Source organism: Prosopis cineraria, unplaced genomic scaffold, assembly GCF_029017545.1.
Source record: "Prosopis cineraria cultivar Desert tree isolate PC_DT_omini unplaced genomic scaffold, ASM2901754v1 PC11, whole genome shotgun sequence".
Lineage (NCBI taxonomy): Eukaryota > Viridiplantae > Streptophyta > Magnoliopsida > Fabales > Fabaceae > Prosopis > Prosopis cineraria.
This window is the reverse complement of record NW_026555342.1, coordinates 7,074,769-7,101,197: the sequence shown is the minus strand read 5'-3', so window position 1 is coordinate 7,101,197 and position 26,429 is coordinate 7,074,769. Positions and strand designations below refer to the sequence as shown.

Here is a 26,429-nt window from a genome sequence, read left to right as displayed (position 1 = left end):
AACTTTGTTTGAAAGTGTAATAAACTTTCAAATTTATCTCTATTTATATAAAAAATTTTTCAAAATTTTCATTACATTCTCTCATAGCTAACAAGTTTAAATAAAGATAATATTGCAAAAATATAATTAACATCACATCAAGTGTTTTACATTAAAGATCTAATAATCCTTCTAGAAGATGGCCTATAATAAAAACAGGATGCAATACTCATAATCTTGTTTTTTTTTTTTTACTTTCGGTCTGAAACAATCTTGCTCATTTAGCGCAGGAATGATAGATTAAATGGACCTATCTAGTGAGCTCAAATCATTTTGACAGCTTTAATTTCCATTGAACCGTTGAAAGGCGAAACATGCATGTTACCCCAGACTTCAATAGGTAATTTCACCGTTGTTTGATTCAAGAGTGACGGCTTAATTCTACAGGCGGCACATAACCTCTCGCAGATGCAGAGCAACACACACAAACGGTTCATGAAGACAGGGCCCTAAGGTTGCATCACATGTGAAATTCTTTTGGCTAAACCCACACTAAGTATTCATTTCTGGTGACTGCATGTGCAGTGAAACAGGATAAGAACCCAACAGCTTTAAAGGTAGATATAGAAGCACGCCTAGAAGATAATTATTCCAATGACCAAGTTTACGTTACTCGTTACTCCTGTATGTCCAAACAAATGATTAATTGAATCCCTAGCAAGCTACCTCGGGCTGTCAAAATTCAACTCCGTTCCACAATTAGGAGGGATTCTTGAGATCTCAACAGATCAAGTAACGGGGGATATGAGTTGCCCATTAAAGAGTGATACTGTTGTGCGAGCTAATCTGGCATTCCGTTCAGCTTACTTGTTGCTGGTGGCCTCCATATATGGGGTAAGACCAATACGCAGCAGCATATATTCTTGGGTCAGGAGGTGTTGGCGAAGCATATCCATAACCATCATAAACAGGACCTCCATAATGCACCCGGCTCCAGTGGTTGCCAAAGTCCGCTCTAAACAGCTAGGAAACAATGCAAATATGCAATTTAATACATGAACTGTAGACTGTAACAAAATGCTAATGACACATCATATTCTACCATAGCAGTTATTAGTATTCAAGGAATGCTGTTACATTTTTCACCTCACCAGTTTGGCTATATCTCAAAACTTACGTATTAATTCTACAATTAGGTCATAATTCATTAGGATAAACGACCCAGTAAAATATACTTGTTAGATATATTTTAAAAAAAAAAAAAAACTCGTGGTTTAACATATTCAGAGAATGGTCCTTTAGAAAAGTCAAACTTGGGTGCTGCAAGCAGCTGAGGACAAGTTGAACTCTCAGACTTTATGTGATATGCAATAATGTGGTATTCCCAGGTGGACTAATTATTGAATGAAACAAACTCCTTTAGATTGACAGGGGCGATAAAATGGCCGTGAGAATGTGTGAAGGCATAATTAAAGAGGGAGAAAGAGAGAGAAAGGACATAACTGCTTATTTGCTGGATTGCGGCCCCATGAAAGACGAACTGTCTGCTTGCCAATCAGTGTCCCATTTAGCTTCTGCAATGCCTCCAGCATTATTCCTGCAGAAATGTTCAGAATAGCGTTGAATTGCAATCACACCATCAAAGAAATTTATTTAGGAACATGTTACCCATGAACCTCCAGATAACAGCAAGGCTACCTGTTTGCAAATTGTACAAATCCACATCCCCTTCCAACAGGTATCTTGACAGAAACGATCTCACCATACTGGGAGAATGGCTGCCTAAGATCATCATCCTTCAACAAATATCTACAATACATAATGGGTTAGCTATAGAAGATTAGTGACTATTGGCTCAATCCAAATGTAATAAAACAGCCAAAGAGCTCACAGCTGTGTTTGTTGAGTCTGCTTCAGATTGGTTGGATGTTCCATTTGACACATGGCCTCCTACACCAAGATACATTTTTAATCAGATAATTTTTCATCAGTGAAAGCTTGAGTAGTTCTCACATTATTAGAAGCATTTTACTTATCAGACAGACTTTGATCTACTCGTATATTCTTGCTCTATAAAAACTTGGTAATATCCTCTGTAAATTCAAAACATAGGTTAAGCCATAAGACTGATACTTACATAAGTGGCGAAAATGCAACTCTTAAAGTTCAAAAATCACAATATGAACCAGAAACAAAACAATTGAGGTTAAAACAGGCGTATTTTGAAGCATATTCTTTAGTGCCATTATTTTTGTTAATAACTCAAAATTCAGATTTCAGCAGAAAGGAGAGTGATTTAGACATTTAGTACCTTGTTGGTAGCCAGATAATTTCCTAGGGGTTGCAGCACCAATACGTACCCATTCATTTCAGTCATAGCCTGAGACCTCCCATTATCATCTCCAAACCTGACAAATCCACAACCCTTTGAACGACCAGTATTCGCATCAAAAACAACTTTTGCAACTTTAACAGAAGGATATCTAATAGCGAAAGTTTCATGCAACATGCTATCTATAACACCTGCAGCTAAATCTCCTGCAAAAATAGAAACATCAGGAACATTATCTGAATGCTTGTCTCCTGCTCTAAATGTTGCCCAGTTCAGGTGAAAAGGTTGATCTGTATTGGACATCAAAATGGAACCATAATTTCGTAAAACATTTTCTGCTGTGGCATGGGAATAGAATTCCACAAATTCATAACCCTGTGATAGGCTAGTCTGCTTGTTGCAAATCACCTTGATGAAGGAAATCTGCAAAAACGTATGATAGTCAGAATCAGTAGACGGTCAATTTTTCATCGGCATGGTTCTGTTAAAGTAATATAAAGAGCACATGAACCTTTGTTCTGTCATAACAAACGAAGCTTTTAAAGTCATGCTATTTTCTCAGTAAAGAGGATGGCAAAGAAATAGCACCGGTGTGATAGCAATCCACTGTCAGTGTACAGTAGGAAGAAGCCTAGAATTGAAACACCATCAATAGAAAAGGAAGTTATTTATTTAGGATAACTAATTATGTTGTGTTGTCAGTATTTTAGACTTGCAATTTATTTTAAGTGTTGTGCGGTCATTTTAGGGTTGTGTTGTCACTTGTCAGTCCATTAGGTCAGGTAGTAGTTATAGCAACTGCTATGCGTTTTACAATATAAACATGTAATTCCAGTATTATGAATGACAAGTGAATATGCAGATAATGTTCAGGAGATTCTCCACCTGTTAGTTAGCTTATGAAAGTGAGATTCTTGCTGTATAAACTAACTAATATTCTTTCTTTACTCTGTTTTCTCATTCCGGTTCCAACAAAGTGTCACCTTGAAAAGTCAAATTAGCTACCTGCAAATGTTATACCTGTCCCTTCATCACAAGTCACTAGGGCATTCCCCTCAACTTTTGTCATTAGTCCTCACCCTGAACATCAAGTTTTGACCTTTTAATTAATACTACAATAAAAACATCCTCAGCACTTCAAGAACATTCATCCACTTCCCTCGTTAACATTAAATATGCTCCTTAAGAACCTATTGCAAACTTTAAAAATACAGAGACCAATTTGAAACTAAGGAGAAACTGGTACTAACAAAGTATATAAATCTTTCCATAACACAGACTACAAACAGTCTCATGCTTAAATATTTTGATTTCTTGGTGAAAAAGTTCATGCTTGGAGTCCAAAATATTCAAAAGCTAGCCATCCCATGCAATGGAAATGATCAAAAAATCAAAGGGGTTTTGATGCAATTATCCTTAAACAGTTAAACTAATACACTTACTCTGACATTTGCTCTATACATAATCACCAAAGGACCACCGAAACAGCACATTGCACACTGCCAAAGGATTTGAAATGCTTTCCTTCTGCCAAAGCCTCTCAGCTTGAAAATGGTCCAAGGAAAATCCACAGCTCATCCTACAAGGTCAAAAGGCCTATCCCAAAGATGCAAAGCAACCACAATTTTGAAACAGAAACAGCATTTTGATGAAAACTATTTTTCTGGATCACCTTAGAGCATCTACACATATGCCATTCAGGTTGCAATTGTACACAAGACAGAGGGAAAGGCATTGTCATATTTCTTATGATCAAATTTCCCAGGATTATGTGAACAAGTAGTATAATACACCATAAAGAAGCTTTTTCTTTACTTTCAACAATCCAAATCCATGTCTATGCTTCTTAGAGTGGATGTTATAATGAAGACTGAAACCAGGGTGCGGTAAAACAAATAGAACCAAATGTAATGAGCCAAGAATTAATCCTGGTTTTTGCATGCATAAGTTTTGAACTCTAACTCGAAATATCAGCTTTCATAATCTCCAAAGACAAAACAGGACACTATAATAACATAAAAAGTTAAAGAGTAGGAATTAAATTAAAAAAGTAAGAACAATGATAGAGACCAAACTGCTGTAAGAACAACATATAGAAACACTCACCACCTATTTCGAGCTTCATCAAGCATAAGGAACTCAATGACTTGTGCCGCATGATCATCTATTTCTATTTCAAGGATGGATCCAGAGCCCCTCTAATAAAATAATTCTATTAGAGGTTGCTTTATGGTCATTTGAAACAAAGCTAGAGGTGCGAGATTTAGGTCATGGAGACAATGAGGAGCTCCTACTTCTAAGTCTCCTACAATGTCTGGAAGCAGGAGACCGTGTTCTCCGATGCTTAGATCTCATTCTGAATTAGATCTCAATTAAATTCATATTTACCAAAAAACACATATAGCCGCTCAAAAAAATAAATTGACATGACTATAACAGGTACATCTAATTAAATGTTAAGATATTAAAATCTCACCTGACATCCCAAAAATACGTATCAATTAACTGCTTCCACCACCAAAGCTGCATGTACATCTAGTTGCTAGTGTACGAATGATCATATTGTCAAAATTTATTCAAGCTTAGGTTACAAAGAGGTGTATAATTAAATTCCACCGAGACCAGTTGAACCAAGAACATTGGTAGGTTACATTTTCTTCCTTCACTATATCCCACATTAGCTGCGGTATAAATTGTCTTCACTATTGAGGAAAAACAAAATATATATTATGACACTGGACACATGAATTCTGCTCAAATCCTGATACTGTGCAAGAGGAAATGTTAACTGTGAGACAAAGTCAGTGCATTTGGCTAAAGTAAACAACCATCATTCTTCTATTTGATCATGTGAAAAACACGTGGCTTAATGCCCTCCATCAATCCCTATAGCACCCTTCTACTTGTTTAGTTTTGAGTCATCCAAGATATTGCTTGTTGGGTTTGTTCTTGTTTCAATAGCACAATCCATGTCCTCCCATTCATTCTTAACCAGATAACACCATTTGATGTGGTCAACCAAAGAGTACTTACACAGTATCTAGTAATAAACTTGAAGCAATAGCATTACCAAAGCATATTTCATGACATGAGTACTTCGCTCCTCAGTCAGAGATTATATGTATAAATCACACCATTACTTTACCACAAGGACTTGTCCATTTTGCAGATTATACAAGACCAGACAGGATGCTATACAAAGTAAAACGTAAGCAAGCACCAACGAAATCAGTGCTTGTGGTGTACTACTATACTTAAAGAAAATGATTGGAAAATTGGCATGATATAAACTCACTTTCTTAAAGCATTTTCACGACCCAAAGCTTATGTTTCCTTATATACAGATATACAAGACAAGGTCCTATTAGATTTGCATCAGAGAGGGACTTACAAAGCTTGAGGTAAGTATCTACATTTCCAAATTGTTGGATTCTCTTCCTCAATCCTTGAAGCACAGCAGCCCTGTCCAAATACTCTGGATAGAACCCTAACTCGAGCATTTTCATGAGTGTCTCTGCCGCCTCATTAAAATGCCCTCCTTTGATATAGCCTCTCAACAGCCATGACAAGCTCCTCTTCTTCTGTAGCGAGCTTGAAACCTCTAATCGGGTCAGCAGCCTTGCTGTGGCTCTGGCTTCCTTCTGTGAAGCACAAATGGCAAGAACAATGTCATAGAGGCCCCTGTCAGGCTCCTTACCCACAAGCTTCATTTCCCACAGCTGCCTCTCAGCCTCTATTCCTCGGCCAGCACATATGTACATAGCAAGGAGCCTCTCATGAACCACACCATAAAGAGATTGGCTACCGTCTTGCATAACCCAATTGGACAAGCACGCCCCTTCAGCTAGAAGATCTGATTGATACTTCTCTACGAGCTCTACATCTTCAAGATCTAGCTGAGCTACCAACCCAGCCCTCGCAAAACCTTTCAGCTTGCGAAGAGCTTTAGCAAATTTATTCAGCTCCTTAACCACAGCAGTCATTGCAATAAGATAACTGTAGGCCTCTGGCTTCAGCCCAGATTCTCTAAAATTAATCACTAATCTGATTGCGCCTCTATAGTCACCCTCAACCTAAAAAAGAGTGAACTTGTCATTGACTGTTCTAACAAAGGGTAAGGAACAGGTATTGCTAAGGAGTGACTAAGAAATGACATTTAGAATGAAATCGGACCCCAATTAGTGTTCCACAGCAAAATGATCCATGTACAACAAAAAAATAAGAAAGGATATTCCCAAAAACACATGTTCCTACCCCTTACTAACGAAGAACAAGCATAAAGTGCACACTTAACTTGATCAATGCTGATAATACCCATGTTAATAGCCACGCACAACTCTTACCACAAAAGTACGAATTTGAGAAATACAATGATAGGGTAAATACTAGGAATGAATATTGACTTCTACAGTTCCAAGAAGAAATTTCTTTAAGAGTTTTCTCTCCTTCCTATTTTCTTCCCACTTTTCTCTCCATCCAAACCAAGCCTAAAAGAGGGAAAAGAACAGCCAAGGGTAATAATGATCAAGATGACCAGCACTAATTCTACAAGTGTATAAGTTAGACTCAAAGCAAAGTAATCTCAAATATCTTGAAGTCTTAAGTGTGCAATTCAAATAAAGAGAATTTCACAGTTATCAGGTTCGCAAACGTCAGATTCAAATAACCGCTAATTAAATTTATTTATCTATGTGGGAATCCAAGCTAGCAAACATGGTTAGCAAATGTTTACCATCATCTTCCAAGCAAGATACCCTGTTGGCCCTCCTTTATGCCCTTCCAGGTCATCCTCGGCATAAGAAATTCTTCGCCTCAGAACCTCTTCCACAAACATAACCGCTCTTTCCTTCTCACCCATTTCCCAATACAAAGAAATCACCTTCTCTATCATGCTGAAACCAGGCCTCAAACCAACACAATCCATATCCACAAGGAGGTCAACGACGTCAGCAACACTATGCTGTTCTTGAATCAACTTCTTCACCCATCCACACATGATCGCCACCATAAGCTCCATTGTTTCCTTATCCACTCGGTTTTCCTTTCGCAGCCAATCAAACACCTCCAGTGCACACCACGAATCTCTTCCATCTTGAGAGAAGTAGACCAGCACGAGTTGCAACTCTCTCGCAGAAAGACGGTCGTTCATTTCCTCCAGAATGTCAGATGGCTCTCTCGCCATTCGCTCAAGCTCCTCAATTGCTTCGAAGAAGCCCTCACCCATTTCGCCTTCATCATCGCTAGTCAAGAAATGGTCCAACTCCACCGATTTAGATAGCCTAAATCCTCGACTAGAACTGGATTTTGAAACCAAGAACACAGGATTTTGGTATTTGTTGCAGACATTGATTGAAACCCCATGATAAAATTTGGTGGAAAGTGTACGGCAAGACGCAGCAGAACAAAAACGATGGCGCTGCAGTGAAGTCGAGGAAGAAAACATCAAACCCGAGTCGGCGAATGGAGAAAAGCCATGTGCAGAGGCCATTTAATCACACACGTTTCTCTTCCCTTGGACAAGTCCGGTTCGGGAGCAAATAGAACTGCCCGTCTATCAACTTTCTGTAAATTCAACTCATCCAACACAAAATTCGTCAAACTGTGTCTCAAAATAGACAGTGGCGAAACAAAACCACCCAATTTTGGAACAACTCGTCAGCATCCAAGAAGATGCTGTTTCAGTGTCAGGGGTTGAGAAAATTAGAGAGGTTTAAACTATCACATGAAATAAAAAAAAGAGCAATTGGGGTGCAGAGAAAGAAAAGAACAATGGAAGACGGGTTGAAGCTAACGACAGAATGAAGCATTAAGCGTGAGGATACGTGTACCAACCAAGACTATACAGTCCACACCATCAGCTTGAATAGCGAGTACGAGAAACGTTACGGAAGGGATAAAATAAAAAGGACATTATAAATGGCGCAAGAAAAGTACGCATTAACAACCAAGAAGTTCCTGATCAAAAATAAAAAAAAAAAAAAAAGGGCAAAGACGCTTAGGGCTAAATGGAAAACAAAGCCCGATAAAGACGAAATCCATTGGCGGTGGTGGTGGTGGGGCTACTATCCCAGTCCGGCCAGCCCAATAAGCAATCAGCGTTCACGGCCCAGTGATTGACATGTCGGTGGGACTGTCATGGAAAATGTAATTATTGTTATGTGTTTTTTTTTTTTGGGTAAATGTTATGTGGTTTTTAATTGTTTTAATTCATTTTATTAAATATATTTCTCTATCAGAATTGCATTGTCAAGTTAAAATACTTAAAAGAGCAAGTTTCACAACCTTGTCTGCATGAAAAAGGCAACTTACTTCACAATGCAATCGGACATATTTTTTTCTTGCGTCGCATATATCATTGGAAGTAAACAGAGCTTCAACGATTAGCGCCTTAGAAAATTTTTTGGTTTCTTTCCAATTAAATATCATTGTTATATAATATTTTCTAAGATATTTCAAAAAAAAAAAATAAATCAAAAGGCACATTGTCAAAACAACAAACATTGACCTAATTAATAAAAATTTGGTCCATAATTCACAAAATTGTGATTTCAAATCTCATCATCGATAGGAAGATATCTGTCTATAATATATTAGGTTCAAACCCCAAATGTTCAATTTTCATAAACACATCAAATGAGTCATCACGCATGGAATAAGATGCGAGCAAGAAAAATTATTTGATAAAAAGGGTATTCAAATGGAAGGAGATTAAAATCAAACAAAAGAAAACAAATGAAAAGCTAACGAGATTATTTTCCAGGGGAACATGGTACGGTAAATCGTCCTCGGATATCGCAAGAACATTGGCAGGTTACATTTTCTTCCTTTACTATATCCCACACTGGCTAGGGTATAAATTGTCTTCGAAGAAAAACAAAATGGGATACATGAATTCTGCTCGAACCGTGATACTGTGCAAGAGGAAATGTGAACAACAAAGTCGGTACATTTGACAAAAGTAAACAACAATCATTCTTTCGCAGTGGCCCTTCAGGGCATGAAATTAAACTGGTTCTCAAATATATCAGTTTCCAGCTGCAGCCTATGTTCAATCATTCTTTTTCATAATTTCATAGTACCAAAGAAATTACATTAAAAAAATATGTATAACTAAAATTCAATAAATGAAAAAAAAATCAGTATTATTTTCAGGATTTAACAATACTTCAAGCCCATCAATTTGAAGATATTTAGACACTATGGGAGTCATGGTTTGAGTGTTTGACTTTCAAGATTTGTTGCTACAGCTATCAATGACAACGCATTAGCGCATTCCTGGGAGAAGCCATTTTCTCGTACATCTAACCAAACTACACATTTCCAACATATGACCTTACTTCTAGGCCACTCAAATTTTTCGCTTTATTTATGAACACTTAACATATTAATACACAAGTGCCAAAGTTTTCGGACCTTACAAGCCACATGCATATCAGGGGGTTGTGATGAGCTTTTGCAAAGAGATTCAACTGAATATAATTGAGACTTGACTCCACAACAGAAAAGCATCACAGGGTTAGGATTTTCGACACAAAAGGTTCATAATTTATCCATTTCACTACCATGTGAAGTGAATATATATCCAATAATAATAGTAATAAACAACTTAAATTCAATAAAACAAATTGAAAGAATCAACAAACTAAACTGTTTTTATAGAAATAACTCAATCTGCAACATCCATTTCCTTGCCTCCTCTTGTAGCAGAGCTATTCTCTTCAACTACGCCAGCCAATGGCTCCTGAATCTCTTCTGGTTCTCCCTCTTTCACTCCTCTTAAAGCTTGGCTACTTGAGAATGAAACTTCTCTGCTTCTAGTGTTCAGCCAAGCTTCATGAAGTTGCAGAACATACTCCAAGTGCCACAACACCTCCCCCATTGTGGGCCTGTTCTTCCCCTCATCAGCAAGACATTTTTCTGCTATCTCTCCATACTTAGACAGGGACTCAAGATGATAGCCTTCTGCAAGGCGTGGATCGATGATAGTTTCAAGCGACCTTTGCCTCTGCCATCTCATTGCCCATTCTGCAAGATTGATTTGATCTTTAGGCAATGCAGGATTTATCACAGCTCGAGCACAAACAACTTCAAACAACACAACACCAAAAGAGTACACATCTGATTTCTCAGTTAGCCGCTGTCGTCTGAAGTACTCAGGGTCGAGGTAACCAAAACTTCCTTTCACAGCTGTGCTAACATGAGTATGGTCCAATGTAGGACCATCTTTTGACAAGCCAAAATCAGACATTTTGGCTACAAAGTTCTCATCTAACAATATATTGGTTGTCTTGACATCCCGGTGGATTATCCCCCGCTCTGCACCTGTATGCAGATAATGGAGTCCTCTTGCAGCTCCTATGCATACTTCTAGGCGCTGCTTCCAAGTTAGTGGTGGAAGATCGCTCCCAAATAGATGACTTCTGAGAGTACCATTTGCCATATACTCATAAACCAAAATCATTTCATTTTGCTCTTCACAGAATCCAATCAGGGACACAAGATGCCTATGCCTGAGTTTCGAGAGCATCTCAATCTCTGTCTCAAATTCAGCCACACCTTGCTCAGACTGAGGGTTGGCTCGCTTAATTGCAGCAGGGACCCCATCATCAATCTCTCCCTTGTACACCTTACCAAAGCCTCCAACTCCAATTATCAAACCCTCATCAAAATTTTTTGTCGCAGCACGAATTTCTGCTAGTGTGAACCGCTTGCCAAGTCGAGTTGATGCCACTGATCCATATGGATTCTGAAGTCCTGCTGATCCCTTGGCACTAACAGTGCTGTTCACAGTAGCGCCATAAAGAAACAATGGCCGCCAACCTGGAGCACTGCTTTTGGTATCACTTGTTGTTTTCCTGCTTCTTTTGCAAAACCAGAAAAACAAAGCAACTAATAATGTAATTATGGCAACAGAAGCTAGAACTGCTCCAATTCCCATCCAAAGAATTCGAGTTTTTGATTTGCTAGCTAAATTGCCTGCTGAACCATATCTCTCTACATAGGCCAGCTTCCCATTTCGGCTAATCTTGAAAATTTCTAGCCCATTTAAAAGGGCATCAGTTCCGGCAGCACCAGCAGCTGAATCAGGACCTAACTGAACCCACAGTGTGTTGATTCTTGAGGACACACCATCTACATAATCCTGGTGATATGCTTTATTCATCCCTCCTGCTCGTACAAATATATCGATGTTATCTGCTGCTGTCTTGTTGTTTATATAGATCCTAAAAATCCTCTCATTTGCCTTATCAAATATCAGCTCACAGAAATGTAATCGGATCATATACTCAAATTCCGGGTCCACTTGAAACTTCCAAGACATGTTAAACCTTTTCTCCAAGACTTCAGTGTTGGACATTGTCCTTGCAGTCTCATACACAATGAGAGGAGCCACTGAAGAATCATTCAGTGAAGCATATGTTATATTAGAACTGTTCTTTATTCCTGACCCAGCACTTTCTATGATCATGTAGCTAGAATCCACTTCCCAAGTTCTCCAAATATCTTTATCCTCATTGGATGTGATTTTGGGACCACCAACATTCAACCTGTACATGGTCTCCATCCCACGTCCAGTCAAATTCAAATTTGCATCACTCCCACCGACTTTATTGAAAGAGCCTGCAAAAAGCTCATCTGGAACTGGGACAATCTCAATGGCATTGATGAAGCCAAAGGAGCTTTTCGTTGGGATGAGTTCAATCACAAGCTTACCTGAATTGACAGCAAGAATATATTCTTTAATCAAGAAAAATGAAGTTGAATTGCTTCCAGAATTCTGCAAGTCCATGTTCTTGTGCGATATCTCTCCTGGAGCATTGAACTCCGCCAGTAGTTTCAGACCATTGGCCACAACATCAAATGAGGACTCATTTACATTGTAGTTCTCAAGCACAAAGGGACAGAAATGGAGCCTGACAACATAGTTCCCCTGAACACCTTCAATTGTGTAATTGCAAGCACCAGTGAAAAATCTGGCGGTTTTGTAGAGAGGGTCAAAGGAAGAATTGCCACTTAATGTGGAGGCTGAAGCAGCAATACCAGGAGAACTAAGGGTGATATTGTTATTAGGGGCCATATCCCCAATCCATCTTCTGTCATCAACATTTACGGAAGAATTTGAACCGCAATTAATGAAAATCGACTTTGATTGAGCTTCCCCAGTGGCTAGGATCACTGAGATTATCACTAGATTCAGTACACGGAACAGTCCCTTAACTAAAATCCTCTCCATTATGGCCATTCCTCGAGGATAACTTCGAGACAGTAGCAAATCTCAATGAGGAAGCAAAAACCAGTACAGTACCAGAGAAAACGAAATCAGCAGAGACCCAGAAAGCCTACCCTCTCAATTCACAGTGACAGCTCCTTGTATCCAAGATTTTGAAAAAGCAAATCAAGTCCATAGAAACAGGGAAATTCATCTATGGCATATGGATTTACCCTTGGGACGCCGCGTGAGCTCAAACAGTAAATACAAGCGAAAGCCCACCGCAAGCTCTTGCTTATCTGAATCAGTCTCCAGCAAACACAGATTTCCCAGATCTGAGTGAAGGTGAAGTCTAGGGACAAAAGGAGATGGAGAAGCAGCAGCAATGCAGCATGTATATATCACAGTAAAGATAACAACTTTACTCGCCGGTGATTTTGGGAAATCGGAGAAGATACCAAAACATAAGGGATGCTTCAGGAAATGAGGCTCTTCGTAAATAAACTACAAGAAATACAGAACATGGGGTTGTCGTTGTTATTTTCTTGTGAATAGATAGAAAAGAGCTCATTTCATTTTTCTCTCCCCGTTTTTTGGGGTAGTTGGTACCTTCTCCAGGAAGTCTGAAGTCTGACTCTATACAGTTGTGCTGTAACAGTCACCGTAGAAATGGAATAGCACCAGATCATTTTTGCAATAAGCAGATTTTTGGGTTTTTAATGAGAGGCAGACTTTTCGCCCGGTGCCAATAAAACTAGTAATTTAAACCAAACTTAACAGACCACTCGAATAAATTTATAAGAATTTAAGGTTCAACTAAGGAAAATTGCTTTTTGTTCTATTGAGTCGTACTTTTATGTTCTTGTTTTTTTTTTCCAAGCAAGTTATGCTTATGTGTTGTTACTTGTTACATTTAATAAAGAAATGGCAAAAAAAGACCAGTACAATTTAAATGTCTTAAATTAAAATTAAAATAATAACTAAAAGCTAAGGATTAATAGAGAATCGTTAGATATGGAGATATAGATTTAATGTGAGCCCCATTACCTATTGCCTTTATATTGTTCAGCTTTAAGGTAAGATTCATTGTAATTGTAATTAATAAGTATCCTCTAAAAACACCATTAGTTAAATTTCATGAAAGGACTATTTGCTAACAATTGACGGTCTATCAATTGTATATGATATTTATTAAGAATTTGTAATTCTTTTTTATTAGTTACTAACAATTGATGGTCTATTAACTGCCTCTGTATTCTTTCTTAACAAGACAAAATTAGTAATTAAATTGATTTTTTTTAGATGTTGTTATTTTCTATTACTTCTTACAATTTTCTTAAATCAAACTCATGCAATGCACGAGATTGAATTTAGATTCAAACACCATATGTTAAACATGTACTAATTAAATATAGTTATTAAGTTAACACATGTGCAATGTTAAAAGATACTTCTATGATCCTGTTTACAAGTTTTTTCTAACTGTTAAATCGAAATTAAAAAATTTTAAAAATTCATTAGTTTTATCTTAAAATTAAATAAATTATTAAATTTATCTTTGTTAAATATATATATATATATATATAATTTAACAACATATTTTTTCTCTAATATTCATTCAGGTTAAAAGAAAAAATTTGTATTAAAATTTAATAAAATAATTTATAAATAGGATAAAAAAATTTGTTTGCTCTGCTATATAAATAAAACCAGAAGGATTATTTCATTCAGTTGTCTCATATATAGTCCGTGCAGCACAAGCCAGTCTATTGCTTTTAAAAAGTTGAGTTTAAGCCCAGGTTGGTCTACATGATATAATAGTCTGGGCATTTGCCCCGTATTTTACCCAAAAAAAAAAAAAAGTTGAGTTGACCCATTCGTTTTATTTCATGATGCATAAAAATTTATCAGGATATAGATGCAAAATGAGATATACAGTAATTCTAAAATTTTGTTACTAATTATATATAAATGATAAAAATAAATAAATATTTTTTAAAGACGTTTATAAATGAATTTTGAATTAAAGGAAAAAAATGCTCCGAAATTTTTAAAAGAAATGCCTATCCTAAAATTTTTGGGAGTATAAAATTGCCTCACCAACTTTGACAGTTAAATTTGCGTCTTTGTTTGCCTCTGTTCGATATATTGAGCATTTTCGCTGGTAAAAATAAAAAAAGACTGACAGTTAAAATTTTACTTTTAACCAATGTTTTTACACGTGTTCATTACTAACTCTAACTGCCCTCTATCTCCCACACTCCCTCCTCCCCCCGGCCTTTGTCATGAACGAGATCAAAACCAAGGCCGAGGATGACCTAATCGTTCTCAATGAAATCGTAACCCTCAAGACCTGAAAGTGAAACAAGACAAATTATATTAATTTTCGAGAAAAGACACTGTGTTTTCTGGTTCAACAAAGTAGCAAAACAGAGATATATGATGTTTGTCATCAACGGTTACGAGGCCCCCTGCAAGTTGTCGAAAGCTCAGGCAAGCTTTGGATCTTGTGGTGGCTCAATTCACACTCTACCATGTAGCATGTTCAGACAAAAATGGCACCCCTTGTTGTCAAGTTCCGTGTCCGAGACAGCATCGTTCTGGGGTTCTTTTGCTTGTTGCCGATAACCAAGAGGAAGCACCTGTACAGTGAAGAGAAGAGTAAGGAGGAAAACAGGGAAAAGAAACAAGAGAAGAGAAGAGAATACAAGAGAGGACATAGTGATCTTCCAAGCACCATCAGCGGCAATGCAGAAGCGGCGGCAACTGCGATTACCGCCAGTGAGTCGCCGGCTTGAAGACTGGAAACTGCTGGCACGACGGGGCATGGATAGCCAGGAGGAGGAAGAAGTGAGCTATTGATTAAGAGGAGGACACGTTTCAATTTTTGGTCAAGCTCCAATTTTAACGGTCAAATGCTTTTTTAGATTCAACGCTGTATCTTTTAAAAAAGGAAAAATCAAAATAAAGTCCCTTTCCCATAAAATTTTCAGGAAATTTTCTATTATTAAAAAATTAATATAAATAATTAAATTATTTAAAATTTAAATATTAATTATCATTTATAATTTTTATTTTAAGATTCACAACTTTTTTTAAATCACAATAATTAACAGCAACTAAAAAGTTCGCATTTAAAATCCTAATATTTTTCAACAGTTGCAAATATTAATTGTTATTTATAAATTTTATTTTAAGATTCATAATTTTTTTTTTAAAATTACAAGAATTCAACAGCAATTCACAAGTTTAAATTAAGAATAATTTAATTATTTATATTAATTTATTAATGACAGAAAAATTTTTAAATATTTTAAAAAAATTATAATATTTTGAGGAATCAAAATATTATTTACTAATTTAAAAAATTTTTATTATCATTTTTTCTTTTAAAAATTCTAAAATAATATTACTTCTAATAAAAAATTAGGATAGGTATGTTTGAAATTGCTTTTGTTTTATTGTTTTGAAAATTAATATTTTGTAAAACATGTTTTAAAAAAAATAATAAAAATGTGTTTTTTTTTGTTTTTTTCTTATTCTTTAGAATAATAATCTCACACTTAAAAAATATTTACATTTTTTTATTTTTTAAAATAATATGTTATTTTTTTTCAAAAATATTTTTTAAAAAACATTACTAAATATATATTTTTATTTTTTTATTTTGAAAAAAAAATGTTTTCAAAATAGATTCAAACAGAAGTGATATTTTTCACAAAATTTATGAGCATTTTTATCCTGACTCATATTTTTAAAGATATTTTCATATAAAATGAACGATTAAATATTTTTTAATTTACCACATGGGATTGTCCGGAAGAGGAGGGGCAGTATGCAATTATTCTTCCGGGAGGACAAAACTGCCCCTCTCTCCTTCTCTGTTTAAAAAAGTTTTATCTTGTCTTATCCTGTTCCGTACCTACTGTACCCATCCCTTCTTTATCCAGACTCAGATTCTCATTTTTATTTTTAACTATTAATTAATAATTAATATTATTTATCACCGCCCTCGTATTTGCTCCATTTTATTCAACTTTGATATTTTTAGTGATTAATTTGAATATTTATTATTTCTTAAAAGTAAAATTAAATAAAATATCAAATAATATAAACAATAATTAATAAAATATAAAATTTATGCACTATTATATAAAAGTGAAACTCACTCTAAAATTTCCATAATGTAAGGAAAAATATATCTAATTTGTAAAAAATAACACTTTTGTTGGGTACATGAATATTCTTATCATAGGCATGTTGGATACACGGTTAGACATTAAACATGATCCCCACCTTTTAACTGGAAAACAAACCTTGACTATAATTTGTAAGAAATTATCCGCTTTCATTGAACGTTAGCTGTGAAAATAATATGATGAAAAAAAAAAAAGTATGCAAAAATGGATTCCCTGTTTGGATTTGGCGTTTTGTTTTGACAAGTGTTCTTTGTGATGACACAGATGGAACACCACTACAATGATGGTGTCATGTCGTGATGATACAAATGCGGATGCGCGCGTGAGCGCACATGTATATGTATATTAGATGATCAGTTGGTCTATCAAGTTCAAATCATTCAAGGTTGCATGGATCCCACCATCAACATCAAAATCGAAATAATTCGATCGAGTAGTCTCAGCTATTACTAATTATTTGGTTAGACTTAGCTTTCAGACTTTTAACCGCTCCTAATAATTACATTCATGGTTGATTAGCTGATAAACCACGGCCCCTGGTTTATTATCATAAATTAAAATACAATCATAATTGTTCCTTTAAAAGAGTTTAACGTTCTTCTCTGATCACAACCTCATAATTAGCTTCCAATGTACATATCATAAATTTTCCTTCAACCAGGGGCAAAATCAAGATTTGGTTAGTGGTTACCAGAGTCAAAATTTAAAACCATGTACAGTATATTATAAAATTTGCATAAATTATGGAGAATCAAGAATATATAATACCTATATATCATACCCAAAAAAAAAAAAAACACTTAAGACTCCGTTTGGAGTTTACAAAAATAGAAAAAAAAAAACTCAGTTTGGATAAACAAAAACATTTTCATGGTTTTTAAAACTAGCTGACTTTGTAAATATGTAATTTTACCAAAAGCTCATTATCTGAAAGCCGAAGATTAAAACAAAATATAAATCTGACAGTCTAGCTAAAAAATAATAATAATAATAATAACCTAGTTAACATTTGAGTTCGTAATAGTACATTTAACCATGAACTCCCGTGCATTTATTCTTTACCTTTCATATCCCTCATAGCATTAAGCCATTACTTTTGTATTTAATCTGTTTGAAAACTGTGGAACTAAAGATTATTACGAATGCTATACAGGCAACAGGAAAAGGAACAGAAGTCTATACAGACATACCTATATTACATGCAAGATTATAGATAAGCCCTCCAGAAACTCTCTATTACAATTTACAGAATGCACTAAAGGACATATACAACGACAAATCCAATAGCGAACCAGAAAAGCTAACACTCAGCATCATGCAAGCCACAAACAGGAGACTAAATTATGATTTTACTAGAGGGAAGGGGCGCATGGAATGTCACCAACAAAAAATAAGAAAAATGTGGATCAAAAACAAAAATGATGCTTCTTGTCGGTCACAGCATATGTTGTTGCAATCTTTCTTGTCTTGTTCTCAAAAGTTCATGCTTGTGGGGAATCAGAACCAGCAGCTGCAAATTGAGAGTGTAAATTTTTTTCCTCCCCGAACTGTACAACTATTCTGCTGTATCTATCACGAATTTAAGGGAATGGATTACTTTTGCATTTGGACCAAAAAAGGGATTAGTTTTGCAGGTACAGATCCACAATAGTGCAATAGAACCTCCAAAAAAAAAAAACATGCAACTGCAGGGACCTAAATAATTATGCTATATCATTTTCACAGCTAGATAAAATAGATCCAGAAAATCATTAGATAGAACAAATCAATCGACAACATGGTGCTTCAGAACAAAAGTTTCAATAGAATGACAATCTATTTACCTGGATAAATTAACCATACGATCGAATGGGTTTTTTAGAGTCTCCACTCAGTTTTCTTCTCACAAGCTCCAGAATCTCAATAACCTGCAAAAACAATGGACAGAGCACAAACCAAGGAATGGATATTTAGAGAAATGAGTGTTAAGAATCAAAACTCTAAACTATAAACCAGCAATCTCACTTGTCAAAGTTAAATGACCCAAAAAATAAAAAATTTGGAAATGTCAACTTTCTCAAATTGTCCTTTGTTTTCAATTCCTCTCAATTTAGTAGCGCTCTTACTCATCGTCAACAACTTGGTCTCTGAAAATGGATAATTAATGAGATATGGGTGTGCTCAAAATCAAAATCTCTAAAATCAGCATCTCAAATTTAATCTAAATGACCAAGAACACTGTGAGAGATGTAAACTTTCTCAGTGTGTCACTCTCAATTACTTTCAATTTACTCCTAATTCTTCAACAATTTGGTCTCCTTACATTGACTCAAACCATCTCTCTTTGCCAAAATGCTGAAATAGATTAATCAAATATACGTGTTTGTAGGTGGATGATCTAGCAAAAGAGGCCATGATAGTAATTTGACAAAGGACACATGATTTTGGGTTGATGGATGAATATGGTGAAGAATGAATATGTAAAATGTTTAACTATTATTTTGGGGGGGGGGGGTGTTAAAATCCAGGAACCACACATTGAATTTTTTTTTTTTTAAGGGCTCAAATGTTGCTTGGTCTTCAAAATTTGACGTTTTTTTCAGAAAAATCAATAGCAAAACTTGTATCATCACCTAATCAACATGACATGGCAGGCACTGACAAGCATTTTGTGCTAGAAGTCAGGTGAAGACCAAGAAATGCTGATATCATAAACAATGTCACAGAGCAGCCTCAGGGCCTCAAATAAAGTTAAGAATAATCAAAAGAATGGAGATTTGTTTTGTTAATATGAGGAACTGAGTCTATCAGCGAGTATAGGGGTTTTGTGACGCATGCAAAAAGAATAAAGAAATGCTCATTTCATTTCATCCCCTTACCTCCCTTTGCTTCTTTTACCCTTGCTAGAAGTTGCAGAGCTTGACAAAACTAGCAGACTAAGCCAGAGATGTTTCATTGCAGCCAAATTGGCTTACTGAATGAGTAAAGTTTAGATGCCTAACATTTTAATGCTAGATAAACAAATTCATCAATACAAAATCTCCCTATTACTGAAAAATGACTTATAAGAACATATGTAATATTTTAGTGGCCTGATAGGAGCATATATGATCTTATGAACTATAGGTGACCATTATCTATATATCCAACATGTTCATACAATTAATGTTTATCACAGATCGATGTTGAATGTGATCAGCATAAGAGTCCTATGATTACGGTATCTTCAAACTATGTTAATGTAAAATGAGTGACTATAGAAGAAAAACATAAACACTAACAATTAACGTATGGCATGATAAAAGAACAGATACTTACCCCAGGGTAATGACGCAGTATGGGTGAATAATGATCAAGTGCAATGTATATCTTTTCAAGGAGGTTCACAAGAGCATCCACCTCATCCCCCAATAGATCAACCTGAAATTCCCGTATAATATTTAATATAAGCACTGAAGGTCAGGAGTGATAAAAAGGAAAGAACAGGGGAGGAAAGAAAAGGAGAGCAAGATGAGACTCATTCAAGGGTCTTTAAGTTCACAAGCAGTAACTGAAACATCAGAAGGCATGTGGCGATCAATGCAGTGAAAACAACCAAAAAGGGTGTAAAGCAGTCAATAAACAAGGCTGCTAACAAGGAAGTTTTGTGGAAACTACACAGGAACTGCAATTTTGAAACCAAGGCCAAGAGATGAGACACCTGCTGGTGGGGAAAATGTCACTTTGAGACCAAATATTTAAGCAAGTAACAATGGGGTTTGTCACAAAAGTTACTCGAAAAATAAGGAATAATGAAGCATTTCAGAAGTTGTGGGTTCTAGCACTCTTACTCAAGCAAGACTTGGTCTTGGGGGGAAATTGGCAATGCTAGAAAGATTAGCTCCAAGCCGAGTATAATGGAAGATGGAGAATGTCTTCTTCAAACAGACAACATGCTTTAGTAGATGCTATTTAATAGTAACCTAAAATTAGTTTTTTATTAAATAGGGTTAAAGTGCATTTTTGCTTTGGAAAATTTCTTGGAGGAGCTATGAGTACCTACGGAAAATTGTGGGGCAATGTAGCACATGATCTTTCAAAATAAGATGCAATGTTGCCCTTTTTTAACAATCAACATTGAGTCAACTATCAGTGCAGGTTCAGAGACATTTTTTTACAAAACACTGACTTAATGTTGACCATTAGAAAAGGGCAACATTGTACCAGTTTTGAAAGATTATGTACATCATTACTCTACAATTTTCTTTAGGGTGTCCATAGCTCCTCCAAAAATGCTTATGGGGCAAAAATACACTTTCACCCTATTAATTACTTATTTGCCCTATAAGGCATTAACTTGTTGGGTTTTCTATTGCCTTATCTTTTTTTTCTTTTTTTTGGTAAAATGTGGGGCCTTATTAGCTTATCTTTTTGTTACAATAGGGGAATCATATTTAAATTTTTATCTATTTGTTAGGTTTAGGCCTTTGTTATTGCCATTTCCTGACCTAGAATTTTGGTCAAGATAAGCTAGTTTTAATTTAAAATACCTATTAGGTTGCAACGCAGCACTGGAACCTCAATTTGTACTCCAACCATTTTGCTCTCAAAAGGAATCAGGGCATAAGATTTCTGAATTTCTTCAACCATTTTATAATCAAATTCAAGAAAATTGACATGTATTGCACCAAAGATTCATGGATTGTGGGATTTTTTTAGTAACAACTGAATTTATTCATAACTATGAAAAAACTATTACAAAATACACAAAGAAGAACAATCAATCATCATTCACCTCCTTCTAAAAAAAAGGTGGGGGATGATCAAAGACACAAGAAGAATTCTTACAAACATGAGCTTCCCCAGCAGATTATGAGATTTAAGATCAATTAAATTCACACATGCGCACACACCAAAAAAAAAAAAAAGATGATGAAATATCTCTGATTGTGTAAAAAGTTTGATGTTTCAGATCATATACCTCTGCTTCAGCTTTTTCAAGGTCGGAGCATCGTATTTCCAGCCTCTGTTTGTACAGCAGCCCTGTGGTTTTAAGTATATTAACTTTGTCGTTAAGGAAACAGAACTCAGAATTCACGTTCTCAATCCTGACAATAAAATTTTATGCATGAATTAGTCCAGGCTGTGATCTTTAGAAGAACTCCTGATTGAGTTCATAAAAAAGCAGAAAGAAAACTACTTGTAACGCGTGCTAGAGGCAAGCAGAGCATAAAACGGAAAAAGGCAAGATCAATTTGGCACATGAAAAATTTCAATGTGCAACGTAAAATCAATTGATATTCAGACACGATGACCTTGTGATATATTCAAAAAAAAATAAAATTGAAGAGTCATAGAGTCAATAATGGCTCCAATCAATTAATTTTCATTGCACAAAGAATAAAACATTCAAACAAGAAATATCATTATAAACAGGAAAAAAATCCCAATTTGCAAGACATGATATCCTTTGGGAAGCCAATAAGTCCATGCCAATCAAAATTGTTGATAAATTTCTAGAAGACAAAATTACAGATGACATGAGAACCATACAAAGAGTAGTTAATAACAAAATCATTTCGCATTATACTAAAGAAGGGTCTTAACACAATCATTAAGTACCTCAAACTATTTCTTGAGATGTCTTCATTCACTCTAGATTCAAAATTAGCAAACGCTGTCAATAAAAGAGAAATTGCTGATTCCATTTGCTTCCTGGTCTCCCTTTCTTTATCAGCAGTTAGCGCTAATATATGCTGTTGCTCTTTTGAAAGAGCACAAAGCTGCCTTCTTTCTCCATCAATTTCTCTAAGTTCATTAGTTCTTTGTTCCAGCTTTTGATCTAACTCAAGCATTTGATCCTGATATTGCCTAACTTTCTCCCATACTTCGACCAGTTCAGCCTTAGTGACTTCCAACTCTTTATTGCTCTTCAAAATTACATTCTGTTGGTCAACTGTTTTTGCCCTCAAACTGTTTAGCTCTTCTACATCTAACTCCAATTTTTCCTTCTCACATGTCAAGGCATCTGCTGCTTCCTGTGCTAACTTAGTCTTTTCCTCCAATTTTTGGGTTTCTTTGTTAGCATCCAATAGAGCTTCTTTAAATATTAAATCCAACAGCCCTTGCATGATAATAGACTCCATATCTGCATCCTCAAATTCCAATCTGCTAGAAGGTTGAGCATCATGAGCGGCTTCTTTAAGTACAACTAGAAACACTTCTTCCATAACGGTTTCCTTGAGATGTGATTCTTCATCAATGCATCTAATTTCACTCATAATCTCTTCAAGAACACATTTATATACAGCTTGAATAACAGCAACTTCAGCATGTGCATCTCCTATATCACCCTCAAGCTTATCAACAGTATGCTTCAAATTCTTTTGAGTCAATTTTTCTTGAGACAATTTCTCCACAGCATCTGAAAGTTGTGATGAAAGATAACTAATTTCCTTTTTATTATCCGCAAGCATGTCCCTCAGTTGGTGATTCCCAGTATTTAGAAACTCCAGCCTCTCCTTTAAACTATTAACAGACTCAATGTTTTCACTCAACAGGTGCAGTTTCTCGTTTCCAACAAAAACTGTATCCAATTTTGTAATGAAATCAGAAATTTTTTTCCTCAACATTTCCAACTCCTTATCCTTCTTCAATGGTGACGAACAACCTCTTTCTTTATAAAGTTCCCCCTTAAGACGGATATTCTCTTCAGTAATCTTTTGGAGTTCGGATTCATGGTTTCTTTTCATCTCACTTATCTTGGAATCATAATGATTTATCAAGTCATCTTTAGACATGAGCTTTGGCAAAGCAGAATCTGAATTGTCAGGCTTGTTTGAGTTCCCACGTTTCCCATTTCCATCTCCAATGGAAGGCGATAGTTGATTAGTTGACAGCTTCCTGTGGAAATGGCCACCCATCTTATGATCACAATATTCCTCACCATTCTCTAGGGCTCCATGAGAAAGAAGCAGCCCAGTTTCCAAGACAGATAGTGTTTTGGAAATTACCTCCAATTCCTGACGCAGACTTGAGATCTCTTTAAGTTTGTGAAACCAATTTCCACTTTCCGAGTTACAAATTTGAGCATTTTGGTCCCATAATTTCTGTTCAAACTCTTCCTGCAAACCCCTGATACAATTGTTGATCACCATTTCTTCAATTTCTGACCGGAACTCCTGGTCCTGCTGCCACTCAGAAAGTGATGCCTTTGATGACTGAGTTATTACTTCTATCTTTCGGTAGAAGGTTTCAAGAGTACTGGTTAGATTTTCAATGGTTTTATCAACATAAATCCATCTTTCTGGAACCCCCTCATGCAGAATACCACCTAATCCTACTAACTGAGAGCCTGAGCTATTTCTTCTAAAGGAATTATTCCCTCCAATTTTATCATTTTCCTTCTTTAATTCCTTCAAAAGCTCATTAACTACGAGTTGAATGCTTTCAACAGACTCTAGCAGTCCACCGTGACTTACAATAGGATCAGATAAGTGATGATTATTAGTTTCATCCAGACCTGCATGATAACTATGTAGTTCTTCCTTTAGCCCAGCCAACTCCATTTCTTTCTGGCAAATTTTCTCAGCTGCCTCTTGCTCAACTGCATTAATCGTGCATTTTATAACGCAGTCGCTCACCATCCTAGAGATGGTCAGCCGTTCGTTGATGTCTACCATTAAGGACTCCATTTCCTCAACTATACAATCACCCAGACTCTTATTTCCCTCACCGTTATCACTAGTCTGCTCAATGACCTTCATCCCAGTTAAGACCTCCATTTTCTGCTGCTCCTTAGTATATGAGCATCGGTATCAAAAGTTTGGGGCCCTTCAAAGTATAAGGTGAAACTCAATAAGCTGCCAAAATAAGAAACACAAATATGTTTCATTTACTTCCCAAAAAAGCTAGACGAGGAAATAGAATTGTATTGTCAAATCAGCACATGATTCATTAACAATATTATGTGACTCAAAAGTATCAACAAACGATTGGAAGGAAATTATCTATTTGACTGCAGTGTTCGCTTCCAAGATCAGTTTGAAAAACGAATTTCAGTTTCAAAACTGTTATCTGATACCTGTGCTTCCATACATTTTGGCAACAAAAATGACCAGAGAGCTGAAAAGCAAGATGAACTGGAAATCAAGCTTCAATGAGAATCTACGCTGCTTAGTTTCAGCTGGAATGCAGGTTTTAAGCTTCAGCTGAGTCAAACTCCAGGGCAAAGCCAATCTCGACTAGAGCAAAAACTTGAGTGTCTGAAACTACAAATACAAAATTTGGCTATCTGAAACGAAACGAAGACTTTTTAATAAACAAAGAGTGTAAAAGTGTTTGAAAATCCCAGATGACCGTTGAAATATATTTAAAAAGCTCTGTCAACGAAGGCCCTGCGAAATGGAGCACCGGTTAGGGTTTAACAGAAGAGGAAGTGTTTCAGGCCATAAACATAATTCATGAGAGCGGGAGAGAACGAGAGAAAATAGACCCCCCCGGTGTTCATCATATTTACGGAAAGGCCGTTCATTAGACAAAATAGTAATAAAAAAAAATAGTCAAAAAGTGGACAACATTCTCATTTTGTCTTTTAATTTTTGGCCGTCTATATATATTCAATTTGTTTGCATAATTCAGGTCAAAAAAGCATTGTTTGCATTAGGCGGTTACATCCTATTAACTATTAATAACAATTATTAATAATAACGTTGTATTTTGTTTGCTTCGCAAAGCAATATTATCCTTTATTCTTCAACTCAGATTCCATCCAAAGAAATTTTCTTGTTTTACTTGTTGTGGAAATTTTTGAGGCCATCGAAAAGAATCGTATTGATTCTTTTTATATATAATGAAGGTTTAAATCATGCAGATGAAAAAACGAATCAAGTAGTTGAATAAGCTACTTTGCCAATAACGTTCGGATCTAATTCAACTATCAAATAATTTGGGATGTTTTCTACAAAGAAAGATAAATTTTTTTTTTAAATTGTATTAGGAGGGTTTAAACTCTTAATAACTCGACCTCATCACCCTCGCCACTTGAACTATCATCAATTGACTAAAAAAGTATAGTAAATTATTTGATTTGATTATATTTTGGTTTAAAAATAAAATATATATTTATCTAGTTATGTATGCTTTATTCAAAATATAATTGAGAGCAGTTGTTAATTGGTGGGGGATTTGTTATAAAAGATGGGAAGACATTAACATTTATCAAAAAGTCGTTTGCTAGCTTTTTCCCCCCCCTCGAAATCACTATTTTGCCTTGTAATGTCCGATGTGGAATAAAATTGACTTTCTATGAAAACAACAACAATTAATAATGACGTGGGATTAGGGATAAAATGAGAAGAAAATGGGAGGATTTATAAAACAATCATGGTTATCACAGTGAGTGATGATTAGCATCTTCCTTTTGGACCTTTCTAATTATAATTATGAGCCATTGCATGGCAGCTAATAAATTCTTAAAATAATCGCCCTCTTTTTTCTTTTCTTTTTTCTTTTTTCATACGTAATACCCCACGTTCCTTTTTATTTTAAACAGATAAAACTATGCTCTAGAACTCATTCCTCTTCTGTTTATTTATTTTCATGATTTTTTCACGCTAAAATATGTGTCACCTGCATTAAGAAATTTCTTTGCTGATATGCATTTTGCTTTAGTTACTGAATAAATTAACTGAAGTGCCTTAATTTGGAAGCATTCCTGTTATTGGGGGAAAAAAAAATAAAGTCCACTCAA

At 35.6% G+C, this 26,429-nt stretch overlaps 3 protein-coding genes and 1 pseudogene across 10 annotated transcripts; all 4 read right to left on the bottom strand.

Annotated features, from left to right (window-relative positions):
• Nucleotides 1-511: 511 nt before the first annotated feature.
• On the bottom strand, nucleotides 512-4,877 carry LOC129284962 (polyadenylate-binding protein RBP47C-like; annotated as a pseudogene).
• A 16-nt stretch (nucleotides 4,878-4,893) lies between these two features.
• On the bottom strand, nucleotides 4,894-8,213 carry LOC129284961 (pentatricopeptide repeat-containing protein At2g30100, chloroplastic). Of its 2 annotated transcripts, XM_054920486.1 has the most exons (3): nucleotides 7,044-8,213; nucleotides 5,703-6,384; nucleotides 4,894-5,008 (listed from the first exon to the last, which is right to left on the bottom strand). In XM_054920486.1, the coding sequence occupies exons 1-3, from the start codon at nucleotides 7,797-7,799 to the stop codon at nucleotides 4,989-4,991; spliced, it is 1,458 nt and encodes a 485-aa protein (XP_054776461.1). In that variant the 5' UTR covers nucleotides 7,800-8,213; the 3' UTR covers nucleotides 4,894-4,988. The 2 variants fall into 2 exon arrangements, with proteins under 2 accessions (XP_054776461.1, XP_054776460.1); XM_054920485.1 differs by having other exon boundaries at nucleotides 4,894-6,384; nucleotides 7,044-8,209.
• A 1,568-nt stretch (nucleotides 8,214-9,781) lies between these two features.
• On the bottom strand, nucleotides 9,782-13,159 carry LOC129287274 (probable receptor-like protein kinase At1g30570). The gene has a single exon (XM_054923483.1). The coding sequence runs from the start codon at nucleotides 12,552-12,554 to the stop codon at nucleotides 9,978-9,980; it is 2,577 nt and encodes an 858-aa protein (XP_054779458.1). The 5' UTR covers nucleotides 12,555-13,159; the 3' UTR covers nucleotides 9,782-9,977.
• Nucleotides 13,160-17,885: 4,726 nt separating this feature from the next.
• On the bottom strand, nucleotides 17,886-25,163 carry LOC129287276 (WPP domain-associated protein). 7 transcript variants are annotated; one of them, XM_054923484.1, is made up of 6 exons: nucleotides 24,762-25,163; nucleotides 22,301-24,540; nucleotides 21,660-21,786; nucleotides 20,018-20,119; nucleotides 18,544-18,627; nucleotides 17,886-18,289 (listed from the first exon to the last, which is right to left on the bottom strand). In XM_054923484.1, exons 2-5 carry the CDS (start codon nucleotides 24,460-24,462, stop codon nucleotides 18,553-18,555), a joined length of 2,466 nt encoding a protein of 821 aa, XP_054779459.1. In that variant the 5' UTR covers nucleotides 24,463-24,540; nucleotides 24,762-25,163; the 3' UTR covers nucleotides 17,886-18,289; nucleotides 18,544-18,552. The 7 variants fall into 7 exon arrangements, with proteins under 7 accessions (XP_054779459.1, XP_054779464.1, XP_054779466.1 ...); XM_054923489.1 differs by having other exon boundaries at nucleotides 17,886-18,283; XM_054923491.1 differs by having other exon boundaries at nucleotides 17,886-18,280.
• Between the last annotated feature and the right edge of the window lie 1,266 nt (nucleotides 25,164-26,429).